Source organism: Haliaeetus leucocephalus, unplaced genomic scaffold, assembly GCF_000737465.1.
Source record: "Haliaeetus leucocephalus isolate CR32 unplaced genomic scaffold, Haliaeetus_leucocephalus-4.0 Scaffold495, whole genome shotgun sequence".
Lineage (NCBI taxonomy): Eukaryota > Metazoa > Chordata > Aves > Accipitriformes > Accipitridae > Haliaeetus > Haliaeetus leucocephalus.
Window position 1 is genome coordinate 5,057,823 of NW_010972931.1, and position 17,794 is coordinate 5,075,616.

Sequence of the window (17,794 nt, forward strand, 5' to 3'; positions counted from 1 at the left end):
TTCACCACACAATTCAGCAGTTGACCAAGCATTAAAAACAACAGCAACAAAAAAAGCTTTCTAGCTATCAAAACAAACTTTGTCCATTCACATTCAAACTGCCCTAAAACCTTAATCAAACCCCAACTATGGGGTATAAAAGATAATAATAAAACCTGAAACCCTGGAGGAGAACTCAGGATTTCAGAATACCCAAAGGGTAGCTCCCACCGCCAGAAGGAGAGGACAAACTCTGGAATCGAGCAACCTCTGCCAAGAACACTAAGCAAGTAACAACTTTTTGTTTAAAACCAAGAGCTGCAGTTGGCAAAAGGACTGCAGCTGCTATAAATGTCACTTGTGTGTGAAAGACGGAGGTAGCCACTTAAGCCATTAGTACCCAAAACATTTAAGGCTTTATAGATTAAATGTGGCTTAAAGAGGAGATGAGGCCTGGCAGGCAGTGAAGATCATGCAGTCCAGGTGGAATGTGCTTTCTGCCTGGGAAATTCCCCTTCCTAAGCAGGCAGCTATGCTCTGCTCCAGCTGTAACCTCCAAATAGATTTCAGGTGCAACACACACTACAAGCCTCAGGTTAAGAAAGAAGCAGATGACTCTAATGAAACCCAAAATAAATTGTCCCAGGTAATAATGAACATTCATGAAAGTAATCAAAGGCATTTGTCTCATCGTTGCTTGTGTGTGCATCCAGAAAATGCTGGAGACATAACAAGACCTGAGGAGCAAACAGCAGTTGCCCCTAATGCAGACAAGCTGATATATCATTTGCAGTTTCTTCTACTTGCTTTTTGCCTTCTGTAACCATTGTTTGAAGTTTGCCTGAACCAGGGCAGCCATTTGCGTCCCAGTATGCTACAGCTGTTGGATAACTCCTTCAACTGCAGGAGAGAAGAATCACATATACAATCACTGACCCCACATCTCCTGCTGTTAACAGTGCCCACAGGCCCATGCATGAGCAGAGATGGAGGGTTGGTGTCTCACTGCAGGGCCATGATTGCCAGACATTGGCTCACTGAGAATGTGGAGAAGGAAGGAGCAGAAGCACATAACAGTGATGCCCGATAGCCTGCCATGACTAAAGTCAATGCAATCCTTCATCTTTCTTTAAGGAGGAGATATTGCTCCTTCTGAAGATCAGCTGGTTCATCCTCTTAATGTACTCGGCTCCCTCCACCCCTACAGCGACAGCTTCTTGCTTTGGACCTATTGGTCAAATCCCATTCGCAAATCCCATGTGAATTCTTCAAACTCAGGATTTACTCCTCTCTCTCACCTCTAACACTAGCTCTGGTCGAAGACGGGTCAGTGGATGGCTAAAGTAGATGGGCCGTTGCCATTACCCAGCACTGCAAAATTTATAGTCCAGTTTCTTCCTGCTGTGTTCATTTATCTGACTGGAAGTTGAATTAAAATTGAGGTACAACGTGATAAACCTTTCTTGGGGGATTGGGTCAAGTACAGCTCAGTCTGACGTGTGCCTATTTCTGTCTTCATGACAGGATAGCTGGACTCCAGACACCAACATGACTGAACGCTTTGACTGCCACTACTGCAAAGAGTCCCTCTTTGGTAAGAAGTACATCCTGAGGGAGGACAGCCCCTACTGCGTGAAATGCTATGAAAACCTTTATTCCAACACCTGCGAGGAATGCAAGAAACCTATTGGCGCTGACTGCAAGGTATGCCAGATTTGTGTCGTGACAGAAATCTTGACGGTAGCCTGGATCCGTAGGTGTGAGACATGGTGCTACCACCTGGAAGGATCCTGCTTAACAGCTACCTAAGGGGTTCTTTTGGTGGGAGAACATGCTTTCTAGACCCCTGTACCTGCTTTGCCCACTTGGCAAACCCTTCTTTACCAGGTGTGTTAACAGAACTGGAAGAACACCCCTTTCTTCCCCTAAGGCACAGGATGATCCCATGTTAGAAAGTATCGCTAACCCATTAGGAGAGTTCAACTGTCCTTGGAGCCAGCTGGGATCTGGAAAGGTGGCAGAAGCTGATTTTGCCTACTTTGGGGTCAGAGGGAGGTAAGCCACTGCTTGGCCTTGCAGTGACCACAACTCAGTTGTCGTCAAGAGACAAGACATGCTCAAGAGAAGCTGCCAACTCACTGACCACAAAAATCTGGCTAACGTTGACCCAAGTAATAAGTCAGTTAGAACACAGAATAATTAGCCTTTTAAGTACAGAATGATGATAGTGGAGTCTAACTAAAGGTTGCAGAGGAAAGAGCAGAGCCCTTGCTTGCTTAAGCTGTGCACTGCTGCATCACATGGAAACACCTACCTGATACAAATAAGGTGTGACCGCCTGCATTTCTTTTAAATTAACCCAAAGAACTGGAGTTCATGCTAGTTTTACTCTGGCTGAATGAAGACAGATGATATCTGAGCCATCCAGTGAAGTGTCTGTTGGACTGCTACAGACAGACTTCATCCAATATACATCCTCCTTGCACAAAATTGACCTGTTCAAAGTTGGCCAAGACATTCAAAGACGGAGCGAGTTTGCACTAGAACAGCAATTTGCATTGCACAGCCACAGAATTCTTGACTGGTATGAGGAGGTCTCCTGTTTTATTTCCTACATTGCTGATCCATACTTCTAGAAGCACCAGTTAGTCTCTATTACTCATGCTACCGGTCTACCACCAGTTCAGAGATACAAAAATACATGCTTAGTCAGATTGAGAAAAATAAATGTCTCACATCTTCCAAACTGATCTATCCCACCCTATTGGCAAATCAGTAGGAAAACCCCTTTCAGAAGCCTTAAAAAGGTGAGAATGTTTCACCATCATGACAGGGAACTGGCAATAATCTGTAAGAGGGTGTAAAAGTGCCAGCTTTCCTACAGCTCATAAATATTCAGATTAGAGAAGAGATACAGCTGGCCTGACCTGAAAAAGCAAAATATTTCTGCCCCATTCCAGAATGTGCTTTTGTTTTAAGGTCTCTTTCTAATCCCCTGAGAAGATATTTCCATGTGTTGATATTCAAGAATTTAAAAACTTGGACCGGCTTCAACAAATCTCGGACAAAGTATTCAGGAATTAATCAGGCTGAACTTTTCAACCCAGATTTATGGATTTAGGGAGCGTGGGTGTTATCCGATATACTGCTCTTCTGTACTTTTAAGCAAGACACACCCTGATAGCAGATAGAAAAAAAAGCCCCTAATTGTCTGCAATATAAGAATATTTTATAGATGTAGAGAACCAGAACTATATGTGGAAAACACAACTGTAAGATAGTAAATAAAGATTTCTTAAAGAGATATAAAGCGTACCAGAAACAAATGTGTCCTTTTTAGTTTCTGTGGCTGCTTTTTGTGCCTGTGCATGCTTTATGCTGCAGCTTTTGAACCTGTTGACCAATTTTAACCAAATTCAGACAGATGGATAAAAGTTGCAAACTTAAATTCCTACGAGTTTTCTGAAAAAAAACATGTGGTTGGGTAGAAAAAGAGATCCTATTAATGTTCCTACTGAGAGGAAAACTAGAGTAGTTTTTCAACAACAGTAATAGATGCTAGAGAATACATTTGAGAGCGCCCTTATAAGTGCCTCAGCCACAAGATAAGTTTCAGTCAAAGCTTGTGCACTGTATTACCGAGCATAATTCAGCCACGAAACACAAAAAAATCATGCTTCTGCTCCTCATTAAATTGTATATATACATAGGTATATAAACACATAATATACCCATATATACATACAGACATATATGTATGTATTTTTATATATGTATCTTTTTGCACATTGCATTTGCATTTTCCCTTCAGCAAAGAAGATAAACTGTACTGTGTTTGGGAATAAAACCAGTGTGTTTACTGCATGTACAAAATGGACTCCATATTTATTTGTATGTTCTGACATAGCTTTTATACAGCTGTAAAATTTGGAACTAAAACCTAATGCTGGAGTGACGGCGTTAGCAGAAAGGGTCACATGCAGGCTTCTGCATCTGGCACCCATCCTCACACCAATATTACAGCCTGAGAAGTTCCATGTAGCTCTCACCTCAAATTCTCCCTTGCAAGTCCCTTCTTGGCCACTGCTGTTTCTCTACACTGAGAAAAGCCAACCTAAGAACCCAGCTGCCGTTGAGATGCTCTTAATTTCCCTCCTACCAGCCCTCCCAATTAAAAGCAACCCCTCTATATAGCTGAAAGGGTTACACCAAAGTAAGAGAGGTGTTGACAAGAGGACAGCCAGCTCGCCGTCCCTGACGCTACCGTAGTGTATCAGCGTTGGTACGTGGAATCAACTCACCCGCGTTGAACTTCAGCCTGCTCGGACACTGGTAACACTCCAGCTTTGACAGCGCTGGGCTCTCGGAGGGTCAAACCGACGCCGGGTATTCACCTTGTGTTTTAGCTACGGCACAGAGAGCCCACAAGACAACGAAGAGAAGCTTTCTTTGAATTCAAATCACGGCAGAATTTGCTTCACTGTCTTTCTATGGTAATTTATGGGTAACTGTGAATGTAACTGAGTAATAACTAATTTGTTTTTTATTTTAAATGGTTTTTTTTCCCACCAAAAAAACCCTGAATGACAACATGTGTCTGAATGACACCTTTGGACTTAGGCCATTTCACTAACTGTAAACAATTCTCGCTGATGTTTATGAAACTTTCACAGCCAGAGTAAAAGATTTGTATACTGAGTGGTAGGAGGCACTGGCAGGCAGCAGAAAAACACAATGCCATTTCTCTTGCAGCTATTACGCATTATCCATATATCAACAGGTTCTAGCAGAAATTTACTCTTTCTAAAAAGAATTGGCATTTTGTCACCTACATCCCTGGTGAAAGCTCACCACACCTACAGTTTCACCCTTCTTTCTGGAAATCCATCCATTATGTTCTCATTTGCTTAACTGCTGAAGTGTGACTTTTGGTTGATGTTGGCTTTTTTTAATAGTTTCCTTGCAGGCCCTATGGCACAGAAACCATCACAAATGCAGGAAATACGTACAGTAATCCAGTGTTTAATGCAGTCCACAAGTTGGCCTTGGCAGGCAGGAGGGGGTGAAAATTCTCTGCAAAATGGGAGAATGAAATTAAAAGTGGATTGTGAGATAAAGCTACACAGGCCACAAAGGAATCAAAAGGGTCAGTCTTACACACAAAATAAACAGAAAATAAAGCCTCTAGTAATGTGGATCAGGAAAGGGAGAAAATATTGTTTTTCTAATTTTTAATGTTTAAACCCTGTCCTGAGTTGCAACACTTTTTCAGCGCATTACTGAATATCAGACTAGTTGTTGTGAAGTGGAATGGTAAAAGAGGCAGATCCCTTCATCTCTTCTCATATCCCTAAGGGGCTGGGTTCAGCACAATATCGCTTGTTTTTACCTTTTCTAAAGATGCTTTTGACAAGTATGTGCCAGTCTAACATGCTTAAGTGTTTTGCTACAGGGTGCATGTGGCTAAAATCTGTACAGCATTTTGTTGGCGTACCCCATTTCCTCTGCTCAACCTTTTGAAAAGACCACTGGGGCAAAACAAAAAAGTTTGCAGTCTTCATTCATGAACAAACATATACGGTTACTCTTCTGGTAATAAGCTTTCTAATCTCCTTCTTCCTGTTGAAAGCCAGTTCAGGAGAAAAGGTAATGCATAATGGCTTAGACCTATAAAGCCAGAGTATAAGACAATATAGTTGCAGGATATGAGGAGTTTATGCTTAACCCAGTTACCTGGTAACTCTAGTCTTGGGGCTCTTCTAGTTTAAAAAAAAACGAACAAACTTTTCTAGTTTAAAAAAAAAGTCACCTGCAGTCCCATCCTAGAGGCCAAATAAACCATGCTGGATCAAAACTACACAGAACTATGGAGGAGCTATAAAACGTGATCTTGCCAACGTTGAAAACAGTTATCTAGACAAAGTTTTCTTTGGGGGTGACATCATGAAAATCAGTGAAAATAAAATTGCTTGAAAAGCACATAATGGCTTTTCAAAACCAAAAGTTTCAAACCTATTTTGCAGGGGATGACTCTCAAAAGTTTTGGATAGAAATAGGATCTGCATTAGCTTTTGCTTGCAACATATTCTTACAGTCGTCTGAGCATGTACGAAGGACCTCCGCTTGGCCGACTCTCTGCAGTCTCTTTGAGAAAGATCCATCATTCATTTGGTTGACCCAAGGAACGCTGAAATTTTCAGCTGAGAGTGATTCTCAGATCAGGCTGAGAACAGCACCCATTCAAATTTGAGTAGTTTCAGAGATTGCTAATTCGGTTGTTTTTTTATCTTCCAGTGAAACCAGATAAGGGTAGGATTATTTTCCGTGTTCAGAATAAGTGTAACTGAATGAAGTGTTAATATTTCTCCCTGCAAATTCTGCTGCAGGATTTATTGCAGCTCTGCAGAGACAGGCATTGCCCTCCCCCCCTTCCCTTTTCACTCGTAGCACATCTGGAACTGGTCTGGTGGTCTCTGCACTTCAGCTGCAAAACACTCGTACAGGACAGAACATATCTATGAGCATGTGTGCACGCATCTCTATATATGTAAAAAACATTCCACCTCTCAAATATCAATCTATTGTAATTCTTCAGTCTTATCTGTGCTTTATCTAACAAGTCTCTTATCTGTGCTTATGTCTATTTTATCTAACAAGAGCACGTGGCTCACAGTTTTCATGGGCAGATGCACAGATCAATGGCAAAAAGTCACACTCTATATTTCTTTTAGGCAACATAGGCTGCATTAAAAGCTCCAGTTAAAATATGTAGCACCGGGAACTCATTTCCCTCGAGCTGCATAAAGCAGCTGAGAAGTCACGCTCATCAATATTTTAAGGATACACTCCAGTTCTGAGTCCACAATATTATTTTCTTTATTAGTTCTTCCTGGAAATCCATGCAATCAACAGGAATTAGTTGTACATCTCTTGTACATCTGCTGGAACAGATTTATTTAGGTTAAAATCAGCTAGCATAACCTGGAGGTCGCATGCCTAGAGTAAACCTAGTGCTTTTTCAGCTTAACTGTGGACCAGCCTGACAGTCGGACAAGCTTGAAGTTAGTTTTGCATGTGCAACTTCTCCAGTGTAGAATCCATTCCAGATCAATATATCCACAGGTTACGTACAAGCCAAAGGCTCCAGCTGGATATGCAACACACTGGAGTAGACCAAACCTCATTTTCAGAGACTTTATTACACTGACCTAAGAACAGCCATGATGCAGAAACAGTTTCATCAGTACCTTGGAGTTCCTTGCTTCAGATGTGGCAGATTCAGAGAGAGAAAGCAATATCCATTTTATCGGTCTAATATTCTGCTGCAGGCGTGCCAAAGCCAGACATCTCAGACTCCCTCTGTGTTCGATGACAGTATCTGTTATAATCATCCAGGGTAGCTAAAGATTGTGCAAGTCAGTCTGTATCTTGGGTACTTTGGGTTGTAGTTGCGCTTCATCGCTTTGCCATGATGAAATATCTGCTATTTTCACCTACCCAGCTACCGTCTATAGAAGCTGCCATCATAACTGACTCAAAGATCAAACCTTTCATCATTGACACCTAATCCTTGTCTTCAGTACTCCTCTTCTAAAAGGCACACACCTTCTCCAGGGTATAATTTTATTGATAAAATAAGGCAGAACAAAAGCAGATACCAGCACATTAATTTTGGAGATAAAAAATAGCTTGCAGAATAGGGTAAAAAGACGAGAAAGGCAGCAAGTGGGGAAAAAAATTGTACAACCTGTTACAACAGAAAGAAAACCAGATTGGTTCTCATTCTACTTTCTAGTAGGCAAATTTCACATTTTGGAAAACTGTTGGCTGTACGTTGTATTTTTTCTGTTGAAAATATTATTCCCCTCTGAGATCAGATTTAGGTTAGTCAACTTCATTTAAAGAGAAAAAAAATGTAATTTCCACAGAAGACTTTTTTTCATTTTGTTATTAGAAAAGATTAAAATTTTAGTCAGAAATTTGTGTTGTTTCAAAAGGAGTTAGCTGAAATGAATAGATGAGCTGAATAAACAGCTGTCTGAGAGCTGTGAAGTAGAGGTCTTAGATATTCTATCACAGAGTGCAATCTCAGAAATGAAAGATACATTGGGTACCAATTGTTACTCACAATGATCTAAGAAATTTAGGTAAGTAGCACAGATATCCAAGCAAAAATTCTTCATTGCATGGTCAAACTCTGACTGAAGTTACTATAGTTTACAAGTTACCCCATATCAGCTGAGCTAGGTGAAACTATTTCAGTGTTCCTGTTAGCTATTTATGAGAACAAGGCTCCTGCAGCCATGACGTGTGGTTATTTTAGATTAACCTAAATCCACGGTAGCTTTTGTTAGCTCTGGGCTAAGATTGCACATTTGGAGTTACCTGTGACTGTACTGACTGACGCAGAGCAGCTTAGGCCAGATTCTGTTTGAACGCTTTGTGATGCTTCTATTTACCCAACTAAAAAATCTGAGCTACAACTCATTCTTTTCCTTCAGTTAACCAGATTAATTCAGTGCTTGTAATTAACACATAGTGGATCCTGAGGTACAACCTGAGAAGTTATTTCTGTGGAATTTTTATACTCCCCACTCATGACAATACTAGCCCCTCACACTCCCACCTCAAACCAAAGCCTACACATTTTGGGATAGACACCCTTTCTTGTAATGATCTAAGCTCCATTTTGTTTGAAGTCCAAAGCCACTGTTCAAGTGTGACATGACTAGGCCACCTTAATTTAAATTTTAAAAGGCACAATCCATCCCTTTAGGTCACAATTTTTAGGAGGACTGTTAGGTTTTTTTTAAATAATAAAAGTACCACTGTGGAGAGTATTTTAAATACTTAGGTGCCCACGTTGATCCCTTGGCCAGAGTGTCCTGGATCACTGGCTGCAGGTAAGATGTCATCTCTCATCTTTCAGTCTGATCCACATTTGAAACATAGGTAAATCAAAATACAAGAGTCGGTAAAAATTAGTTGCAGTGAAAAAAAAAAAAGGAACAGAGATCTGACCAACTCCACCCTTGGTGTAAATCTGTTGAACTGAATAAATAGCAGAAAGCAATTGGGAAAAGGATTTCTGTCCAGCAATGAATGGCTATGAAATGACCTAGAAATCAGCAATAGCTAAGACAAATAGGGGAAGTCTATTACACCTATAAGGTTAACAAGTTTTAATCTGACTCAAAAATGGGGCTTTATTCCCAAAGGAAATACCTAAATGAAACCAGTTGTTCCTCTGCACATACAAAAAATGAAGGTTACCTCAAATTGAAAAAAGGTCAATAGTTGTCGTGAGCTGTTCTTGGTTATCATAGCAAAATCAGTTCACCTTCATCAGAACATTTTGTTTTCTTGAGCTGTGCGATTAGCCTTAGCTCCTGGCTGTGGTTCAGATTTGGACATGTTTGCGTTCTCTGAGCTTCCAGTTGAGCAAACTATTCATTCCGCTTACTCTGTGGTTTTGGATTTCTACAGGATCTGTCTTACAAGGACCGCCACTGGCACGAAACCTGCTTCCACTGCTTCCAGTGCAAGAATTCATTGGTGGACAAACCTTTTGCTGCAAAAGAGGAACATCTACTTTGTACTGATTGCTACTCCAACGAATACTCTTCCAAATGTAATGAGTGCAAGAAGACTATTATGCCAGGTTAGGATGCTCACTGTTTGGACTAAGAAAATATTAGGCTAAATATCAATCCCAAACTCAGCAACATTTGTGACAAATGTTTCTCCTTGACTATCTCTGCTAAGTCATGGTGAACTTTGTAAAATACAGTTGATGGTGCATTCCAAGTCATTTCCATGACCAGAACTCCTTATTTTCGTAATGGATCATGACAGAACTGTGATTCACATGAAGTAGATTACTCTTGAAAATTAGTATTTATCTCATTTAGCATTTTTATTAATGGCATTTGTAAATTTCTACAGCAGTATTCATTTAAAGGCTTTTGATAGCTAGACAACTAAAACTGATCTTTCTGTCCAATCCCAACTTTGTACTCTGTCTTGATTGGCTTCCACTGCTTGAAGATCAGAAGCAGCTTGCAAATTTAATAGCTTACTTAATTTATAAATTAGCTTTTTATGTAATTACTCTAAATTTAGCTTCTCCCATAAAAATGAAAAATTGGTCAAACTGCCACTAAGGTCTTTCTTGAGCACAAAGATATGAAGAAACAGGAAAGAGCTATTTTCTTTTTCAACATGAAACATGAGGTTATAGTAATAGATTGCTAAAACCTCATCTGCTCATGTCAATACTATAGCATTCTGTGATGATTTGAGGGCTTAAAGTGGAAGGAATATCAGTCCAGAAATAAAATATTAAAAGGCAATTTGAAGAATCCATGTACATGCTCCATAATGATTACTAGTTACTTTTCCAGTAAAATTTTTCCTTGGCTGGTTCTGACATTGGTCATCTTAGACAAAAGCTGAAAATCATAATGTTGTGCACCTAAGGTGTAAAAATGAGGCTTGATGATGAAATAGGATGTATAAATAGAAACAACAATGTTATTTAAAAGCAGATGGCCCTATCCATTCATGATCTCCTTCTATTATTCCATGCACACCTGTTTTTGCCAATACAGCACTAATAACTGACATGTTTGGGAATAGTCAGTGCTAGTTTTAAAGCTGGAACTACACATATGTATATATTTTTAAGATTGTTCATCAAATTTACCCCCACGATCAGTGAACTTACTTTACCAAATGGATCCCTTTTTGCCTATTATGCCAGCTATAGATTGATAGGTAGTAATGGAGGCTGGATTCAGCAATGCAGAGTATCCCTTCTCTTATAATCCGAAACAGAAGAAATCAATCTTTATGAAGCTTTACACCCACCCGCTGGTCTTTAGCTGCTTACTCAAGATAGCTGTGTCTTGAGTCACCACGTTTGGAGAGCAGTACACCCAGCATGTATCTTCTACTTACACAGCACACCATGTTAGTGCAGGAGCTACGCCAGAGCACTGTGATCACCAACTGAAGCATAATTCATTTTGAAAGAACCAGCAAGTGGTTGGATACCCTTTATGGAGACTGTTAATGCTACACTTGCCCTTTGCTTTGCTCCACTAAATGTACAATGTAGATTTAATAAAGCATTATCATGACATGCCCATTAAATACCAAACTAATTACAAGCTTGATCTTTCAGTCCTTCTGCAAACTAAACTCCCACTGACTTCAGTCCAGCAGCTAACAGGGCTCCCCCTGCCTTGAGTTTGTGACAACACAATTCCATAGAGAGAACAGCTAAAAATGTGAAAATAAAGTTCTAAACTATTAAAAAAAAAAAAAAAATCCACATCTCCTTTTTCCAGAAGATCATTCCTTCAAGGACTGATTTATTTGCTCCTTGGTATGATGTAGAAAGTTACCAGCACAGAGAGGGAATAATTCTTAAAAGGTGTCCATTAATAAAATGGATCAGAAATATTCAAGCATATAAGCATCAGGCAGAAAGGTAATTAACAGCTCGCTCACTACACTCCCGCAAGTCAATTCTTTAAAAAAAAATAAAAAATCCTGAAGTATGCCTCTGGGCAGAATTTAATGAGACAAAAAAAGAAAAAGAAAAATATGCAAGTAGTAAACAAAGAGGAATTAACACTTGAGAAGGGAAAAATGATAAAACTTCACCCTGCAGTAATGGGGGTGGAGAAAGTTGGCATCAAAGGAGTTAGTGTGGTTGTTCATCATTAGCCAAGACAATCAGCTTCTCAGTCTTCCGAGCACTTGACATCACGTTTGTTGCTACACGCTTCCAGAGTAATGCAGAACTGTAGGAGGCTCATTTGTTTGTTTTCTCTCTGGACAGTATCAAATACACTGACTCAAACTGGTGCATGGAAATTATATAGTGTGCAAAGAAATTTGTCCATATAATAGGGCATCTCCAATTTCCTGGGAGGGCTCAGAGTCCACCTGCCATACAGTGGACTGAATTTGCAAAGTACAGTATCTGTACCCTAAAACTTGATTCCAGACAAGTACATTCAGCTCCTAACTACCATCCCACTTTTCTGCTTTTCAGTAAAGGATTGTTTTCTTCCTTTCACGTTGCAACTATGGTTTAAATATAAGTGAAGATGAAGAGAAAACTTCCTTTCCTACTGAAAGTTTCAAGAGACAGAAAAACATTTAGGATAGGTGTTGCAGAACTGGAAACCATTGCAAATTTATAGTGGACTTCAATGAGGACAGGAACAAGGCCCCAGAGCAGATACGAAATAATCCTTTGTCTCAGAGAGTGACTGTACTTTATTGGGAAAGGGAGGCAAGCAGCTTGCCCGGAATTAACCTTGCAGCTTTCTGAAAAAGAAACAAAAGTGACTTGGAATGAATGAAGTCAAACTTAAGGGAGGAATGGCCTTACCTTCACTCAGCACTAACAGCAGCTTTTATTGGTGTCTCGCCAATTCCCCAGAACCTTCCTGTGCATTAGAATTCATTATTAACTCTACTAATACCACAAAAAGGTGTCCTAAGCCTTCATTATTAGCAATAAATGTTTCTCTTCTTTATAGGAGGAGAATCACCACTCACTCTCCAAAAACTTAAAATGGTACCCAATACCATGCAAAGCTGGTAGGAACATGAAATAGCCTCTAGCTCAGAGCTTATTGACTGACAGCCAGCTGTCAGGCAAACAGGAGCTACAAATTGCATCCGTCTCAGCCAGAAGTTGTTCAGTTGATGCTCTCGTCTCATTACAGGTACTCGGAAGATGGAATACAAGGGCAACAGCTGGCACGAGACCTGCTTTATCTGCTACCGCTGCCAACAGCCTATTGGGACAAAGAGTTTCATCCCCAAGGACAATCAAAACTTTTGCGTACCCTGCTATGAAAAGCAGTTTGCCATGCAGTGCGTCCAGTGCAAGAAGGTAGTGCTCTTATTTTACTTACCTAAAACCTAAGGGATTGAAGCCCATCCCATTTTATGTCCAAGTAGGTAGAACATCTCATTTTTCTATGTCTGTTAAAAGATTCACAATCAACTGATTTTAAGAGATGATATAATTTCAGTTCCCATCCTGCACCAGGCACAGCATTTACTACAGTGAGAAGTCTCTTACTCAGGGTTAAAGATCCCTTTGTATTGAAAGCACACAGAGAACATGTTTTAAAACAAAACAAAAACTCTGCAGTGGAATAACCTCATTCCAATATAACCCATTGTATATTATATACCTAAACATTTCAACTGGAAAGAAGATGAGCTAACACTCATCATTTTTTAATATTCTAATGAAGTTCAAGACAGAGAGATAAGCTTTATACAGAGCAAATGCTGTTCCTGAAATAAGCAGTAGTAAACTCAGTATGCTCAGGAGTTCAATTTTCTAGGCTAAGGACCTTTTATTTGTGAATTTCTTAAATTCTATACTCTGACATTGGTAAGAATTTTAGAATTCTTTCCTAAAAAGAATCGTCTCACCACTTACGGAGCTAATGAATCCCAGTTTCCTATGGATGTATGCATAGGCAAAGACAATCAAAACTATGGCTATATCCCCAGTAAATTCCCTTTCTCACTGCCACTCTTCCTTGTCTCCCTTTACCCTCTGCATACTTCCAGCCACCACCTGTGCCCAGATTTTCTTCCATGTGTGCTGCCTGCTCTTTTGCCCTTCACGTCAAGCAAAGCTGCAGTCTGGTCAGACATACTAGCTGGCCAGAAATGACTGCATCTTTGCTGCTGCACAGGCAAAACAAAACAGGTAAAGGCTAAATTTTTCTTTCAGCCTTTGGCCTGAAGTCTATCTAATTACCTTTACCATCTCCTATCCATCAATTTTCTGAAGCTTCTAGGAGTTTTGTACCTTAAAAACTCTGTCTAGTGTCCAATTTCATCAACATTTAAGAACAGGCTCAGAAATACTTGGGAAAGAGGCAAAGACAGACAAACACACATATTAGGTAGCATGATCATATACAAACCTGATTCCCAGGGAATCTCCCTTTAGGGAAGACAGGAGGAAAAATTAAACCATCCAATTTTACAGCCTTCATAGGAATACTCAAAGGATCAAAATAAGTTCAGTTTGTCTAACATCAGGGGAGCTGTTTTTGTAGGCAACAACTTGTTATAAGAGAAAAACCCCAGACAAAGTCAGAGAAGCAGAAAGCTTCAGCTAAAATTTGAAATAAAACAGTCTTTGCCTAGGAAAGTAACAGGGAAGTTCAAACACAGAAGGTGGTTCCTTCACCACAAAGAATGGGACAGGTGAAGGAACAGAGATGAGATGAATCCTAGCACATGCATATGAAAAGTGACAAAGACTAGCTTTAAAAACAAAGAGGACAATTAAGAGTGAGATTATACAACATATGGAGAATAAAGTACTTTTAGTACGGGGCTTCTTTGTGTAAATTAGGAAATTATAATAAATCACTTGCATGATTTTCTCAAGGTCAACTCCAGCCAAAATGATGATTTTGCTGCTGTTAAGCCTACTTTCCCTCCTCTCACCCACAAAAACCTCATCACCCTTCCTCTCTACCAAATCAAGATACAAACCTGCCACCTTCAAGAAAACACTTTCTGTCTTACTTTCCATGAAACAGGCTATCACTACAGGAGGCGTTACTTACCGGGAGCAGCCATGGCACAAGGAGTGCTTCGTTTGTACTGGATGCAAGAAGCAGTTGTCTGGACAGCGCTTTACCTCCAGGGATGAGTTCGCATATTGCCTGAGCTGCTTCTGCAACCTCTACGCCAAAAAGTGTGCTGGATGCACAAACCCAATCAGTGGTAAGTCTCTCATGGCCAGTGCCTTTAAATTTGGGTGGGTTTTTTTCAATTAATTACTTTTAATATTAAAAATGGTTCAATAATTCATTCTGAATAACTTAAGAGACTCAAGACACTATACAGTTCAAGATGTGTGAAATACTTATGATGCCTTTCAAGTGCCTAACAAAAAGAAATGGAAGAGGTCCTCAAACTGAAGTTTCTTCCTTTTCATCTGATTTTCACAGAACACGGTGGACACACAGCAACAGAGCTACACATGTAGTGGGATATGCATGTTCTCTACATCATTCCACTTGCATTCATTAGAGGGATCACTGACATCAGCAACAGCAGTCCCTTCACCAGCAGAAAGTGTTTAACTGGCTTATACCTCATGCTGTAGCACAGCGCATTTCTTCCCTCACTTTTCAGGACAACAGCTGAGAAATCACAAGGCTTTTAGATACTGCATTCCAGTTTAAAAGTACTTAAAGGAGCAACTGCTTAGAGCTTTACTATGAAACACTTAGCATAAAAATATAACTTCCTCTATGAAGTAATCAGCATTTAACAGCATGATCCATACAGTCCAAGACTGCAAATTTGAATTTGTCTCTTGTTATTGCTCTGCCCTTATGCCTGTCCCTCACCAACACATGCTCGATTGCATAGCTCCTAGAAGTCAGTGCATAACACCAGAGGTACTGTTTTCTGTTCATGTGAAAGAGGCATTTCTCTTTTGAATATTGCAGTCCTTTCTATCATATGCTGGGTTTTTTTCTCAAACTGTTGCTACTAAAGGCAAAAAAAAACAAAACCCCCTCTCATCAGATAAGAGATATGCCCAACTAAATCTTTTCACTGAATTCCAGCTAGTCATTCCAATGCATCATATTCAAACTGCTTGTCATTTCTGAGGTTAAGCAAGCAGTAATTACTATTAAGAGACATTTGTCCCTTTTCTCTTTTTTTCCTGCAAAACTTCAATACCCCTTATGATAACCTCCATAGCCTCAAACTCTTGAATGCTTTTTGCAGTTTGCTAACCTGCTTCTTCTCTTGAGGCACTCTTCCTTCAAAGCTATGAATCAAGTCATGACACAACCTGTCAGACTTCTTTTTTAATGATCTAAATGCATTTTAACAAAACAAATTAACTTACTCAGATGCCATACAACATTCTGTAAAAAAAAAAAATATCAGACTTCTGTTCAGGGGCAGTTGTTTTCCTTTTCTTCTGCTGTACATCCTAGTGCCATCCCTTGAAAGTTCATTTCTGCCATTATCACCAGTGATAAGTCTAGTTCACTAACTTAACTGAAAGCAACAGAACTATCTGATGATGAAAATATTACCTACTACAGAATAAGGGTGGCAAAATTAGCACAGCAACAAATAGATTTGTCACAATGTCATTTTTTTCACACCGCTGTATGTCAAATCTCCATAGCAATCCATGAAGGGAATGTGAAATAGCATCACTTGATAGCTGATGTGCTATTCTTTTCTTGTAACCAGAATGCTTTTGGTTTTCAAACAGGACTTGGAGGAACCAAGTACATCTCCTTTGAAGAACGGCAGTGGCATAATGATTGCTTTAACTGCAAGAAGTGCTCTCTCTCATTAGTGGGTCGCGGCTTCCTCACGGAAAGGGATGACATCCTTTGCCCTGAATGTGGGAAGGATATTTAAAGCTCAAAATAAGAGGCGGGGAGAGGGGAGAAAAGCTGTGCTTGCAATATATAGTCTGAAACACACAGATGTTCAGAACTAGCTTTGCCACTCTGTGTTTCGCTGTACTATTAACATTACTTAACCTTTTTCTTCAAACTCTCCCAACCTGGAGGGAAAACAACTTCAAAATCTCTAGTAGCAGTGTTGGTGTTTAAGATTTCTACAGCTAACCAAAACTAATGCAAAACCTGGGATGTAAAACCATTTGGGTGTTATTGACATAACAATCTTTTTTTGGGGTTTTTTTTTTCCTTCCACTAAATATTCCAGTTACAAGCAAGTGATATAGTTCAAGGACTACAATGGCCACGCACAATACATTCATAGATGGACATTCAGGGTGAAAACCTCAGCCCGCTGAAATCAGTGGCAAACACCACTGAATTTCAATAAGGCTGTAGTCTCACCTGTGTCCTTGAGCTATGTGACTAGTGTGTGCTGCCAAGTGTGTAGAAAGACTGCGAACGTAGCAGGTGTTTCAATGTACAAGGATTTGTGTCATGCTGTAAAGAGATAATGATAAAACAGTTGAAGTGGGAGTGCTTCGTAACAGGTACATATTTTATTGCATGACTAGCTGATCATTGTGTGAAGTACAAGTTCTGATTGACAGTGTCAGTATTACAGTTAGTCGACATTACACTGCACATTGTATTTTTCAAAATAAAATCATTTAAAACAAAATTGTGATTGTGGTTTACTTGTATTTACATATTAGATATGAGTAAATAAAATGCTTTCACAGTCTGCAGAAACACAACACAAGAGCCATACAAAGAAAACCCTGTTTGCACCCAGTCATTTGAAACCATGGAGTTTAGACACTCCTCAGATGGGCCCTGCTGATGCTACATAGACTTCTGCTAACTAAAATCAGTGGGAAAATTTATCAGCAAAACTGAACATCTGTGTGAAAACACTGAATTGACTGCAGCTGATAAAAATGTGTTCATAGGCTCTAAACTCAAAACCAAAATATTGTTGTTCTCAGGAAGCAAGGAGGTCAAGACAACTCAAAAGACATTTGTCTTTGAAAAAGTCAGAAGTCTAACTTCTATACTAGGGCAAACTTTAATTTTGTTCTGTATTGCAACACGTAATACCCTTTGCTCTAGCATCATTTCTGCTACATGTTTGCTGCAAAGTCAACTGTCAGCAACAGCTTCCTAGCAGGACAATAAAATCAAGAGGAAACAATCCAAAGGAAGATAATTCTTTTCCCAAAGCAAACTTCAAGAAATACGGCCATGTTATGCAATATACAATCCTGGTACACGTTCCAGATGGAATTCATTTGTAACCAGCAAAACGA

The 17,794-nt window shown here is 39.7% G+C and overlaps 1 protein-coding gene across 2 annotated transcripts in view; it reads left to right on the forward strand.

Moving 5' to 3' along the window:
- FHL2 (four and a half LIM domains 2) overlaps positions 1-17,163 on the forward strand; it is a 43,240-nt gene extending 26,077 nt beyond the window's left edge. Inside the window, exons 2-6 of one of the 2 annotated variants that reach the window (XM_010575698.1) lie at positions 1,504-1,683; positions 9,466-9,640; positions 12,726-12,895; positions 14,580-14,766; positions 16,289-17,163. In XM_010575698.1, coding sequence (XP_010574000.1) covers positions 1,528-1,683; positions 9,466-9,640; positions 12,726-12,895; positions 14,580-14,766; positions 16,289-16,440 — 840 coding nt within the window. In that variant the 5' untranslated portion in view covers positions 1,504-1,527 and the 3' untranslated portion in view covers positions 16,441-17,163. The remainder of the gene's footprint in view (positions 1-1,503; positions 1,684-9,465; positions 9,641-12,725; positions 12,896-14,579; positions 14,767-16,288) is intronic. The other variant, XM_010575699.1, reaches the window with a different exon arrangement.
- The last annotated feature ends 631 nt before the right edge of the window (positions 17,164-17,794 follow it).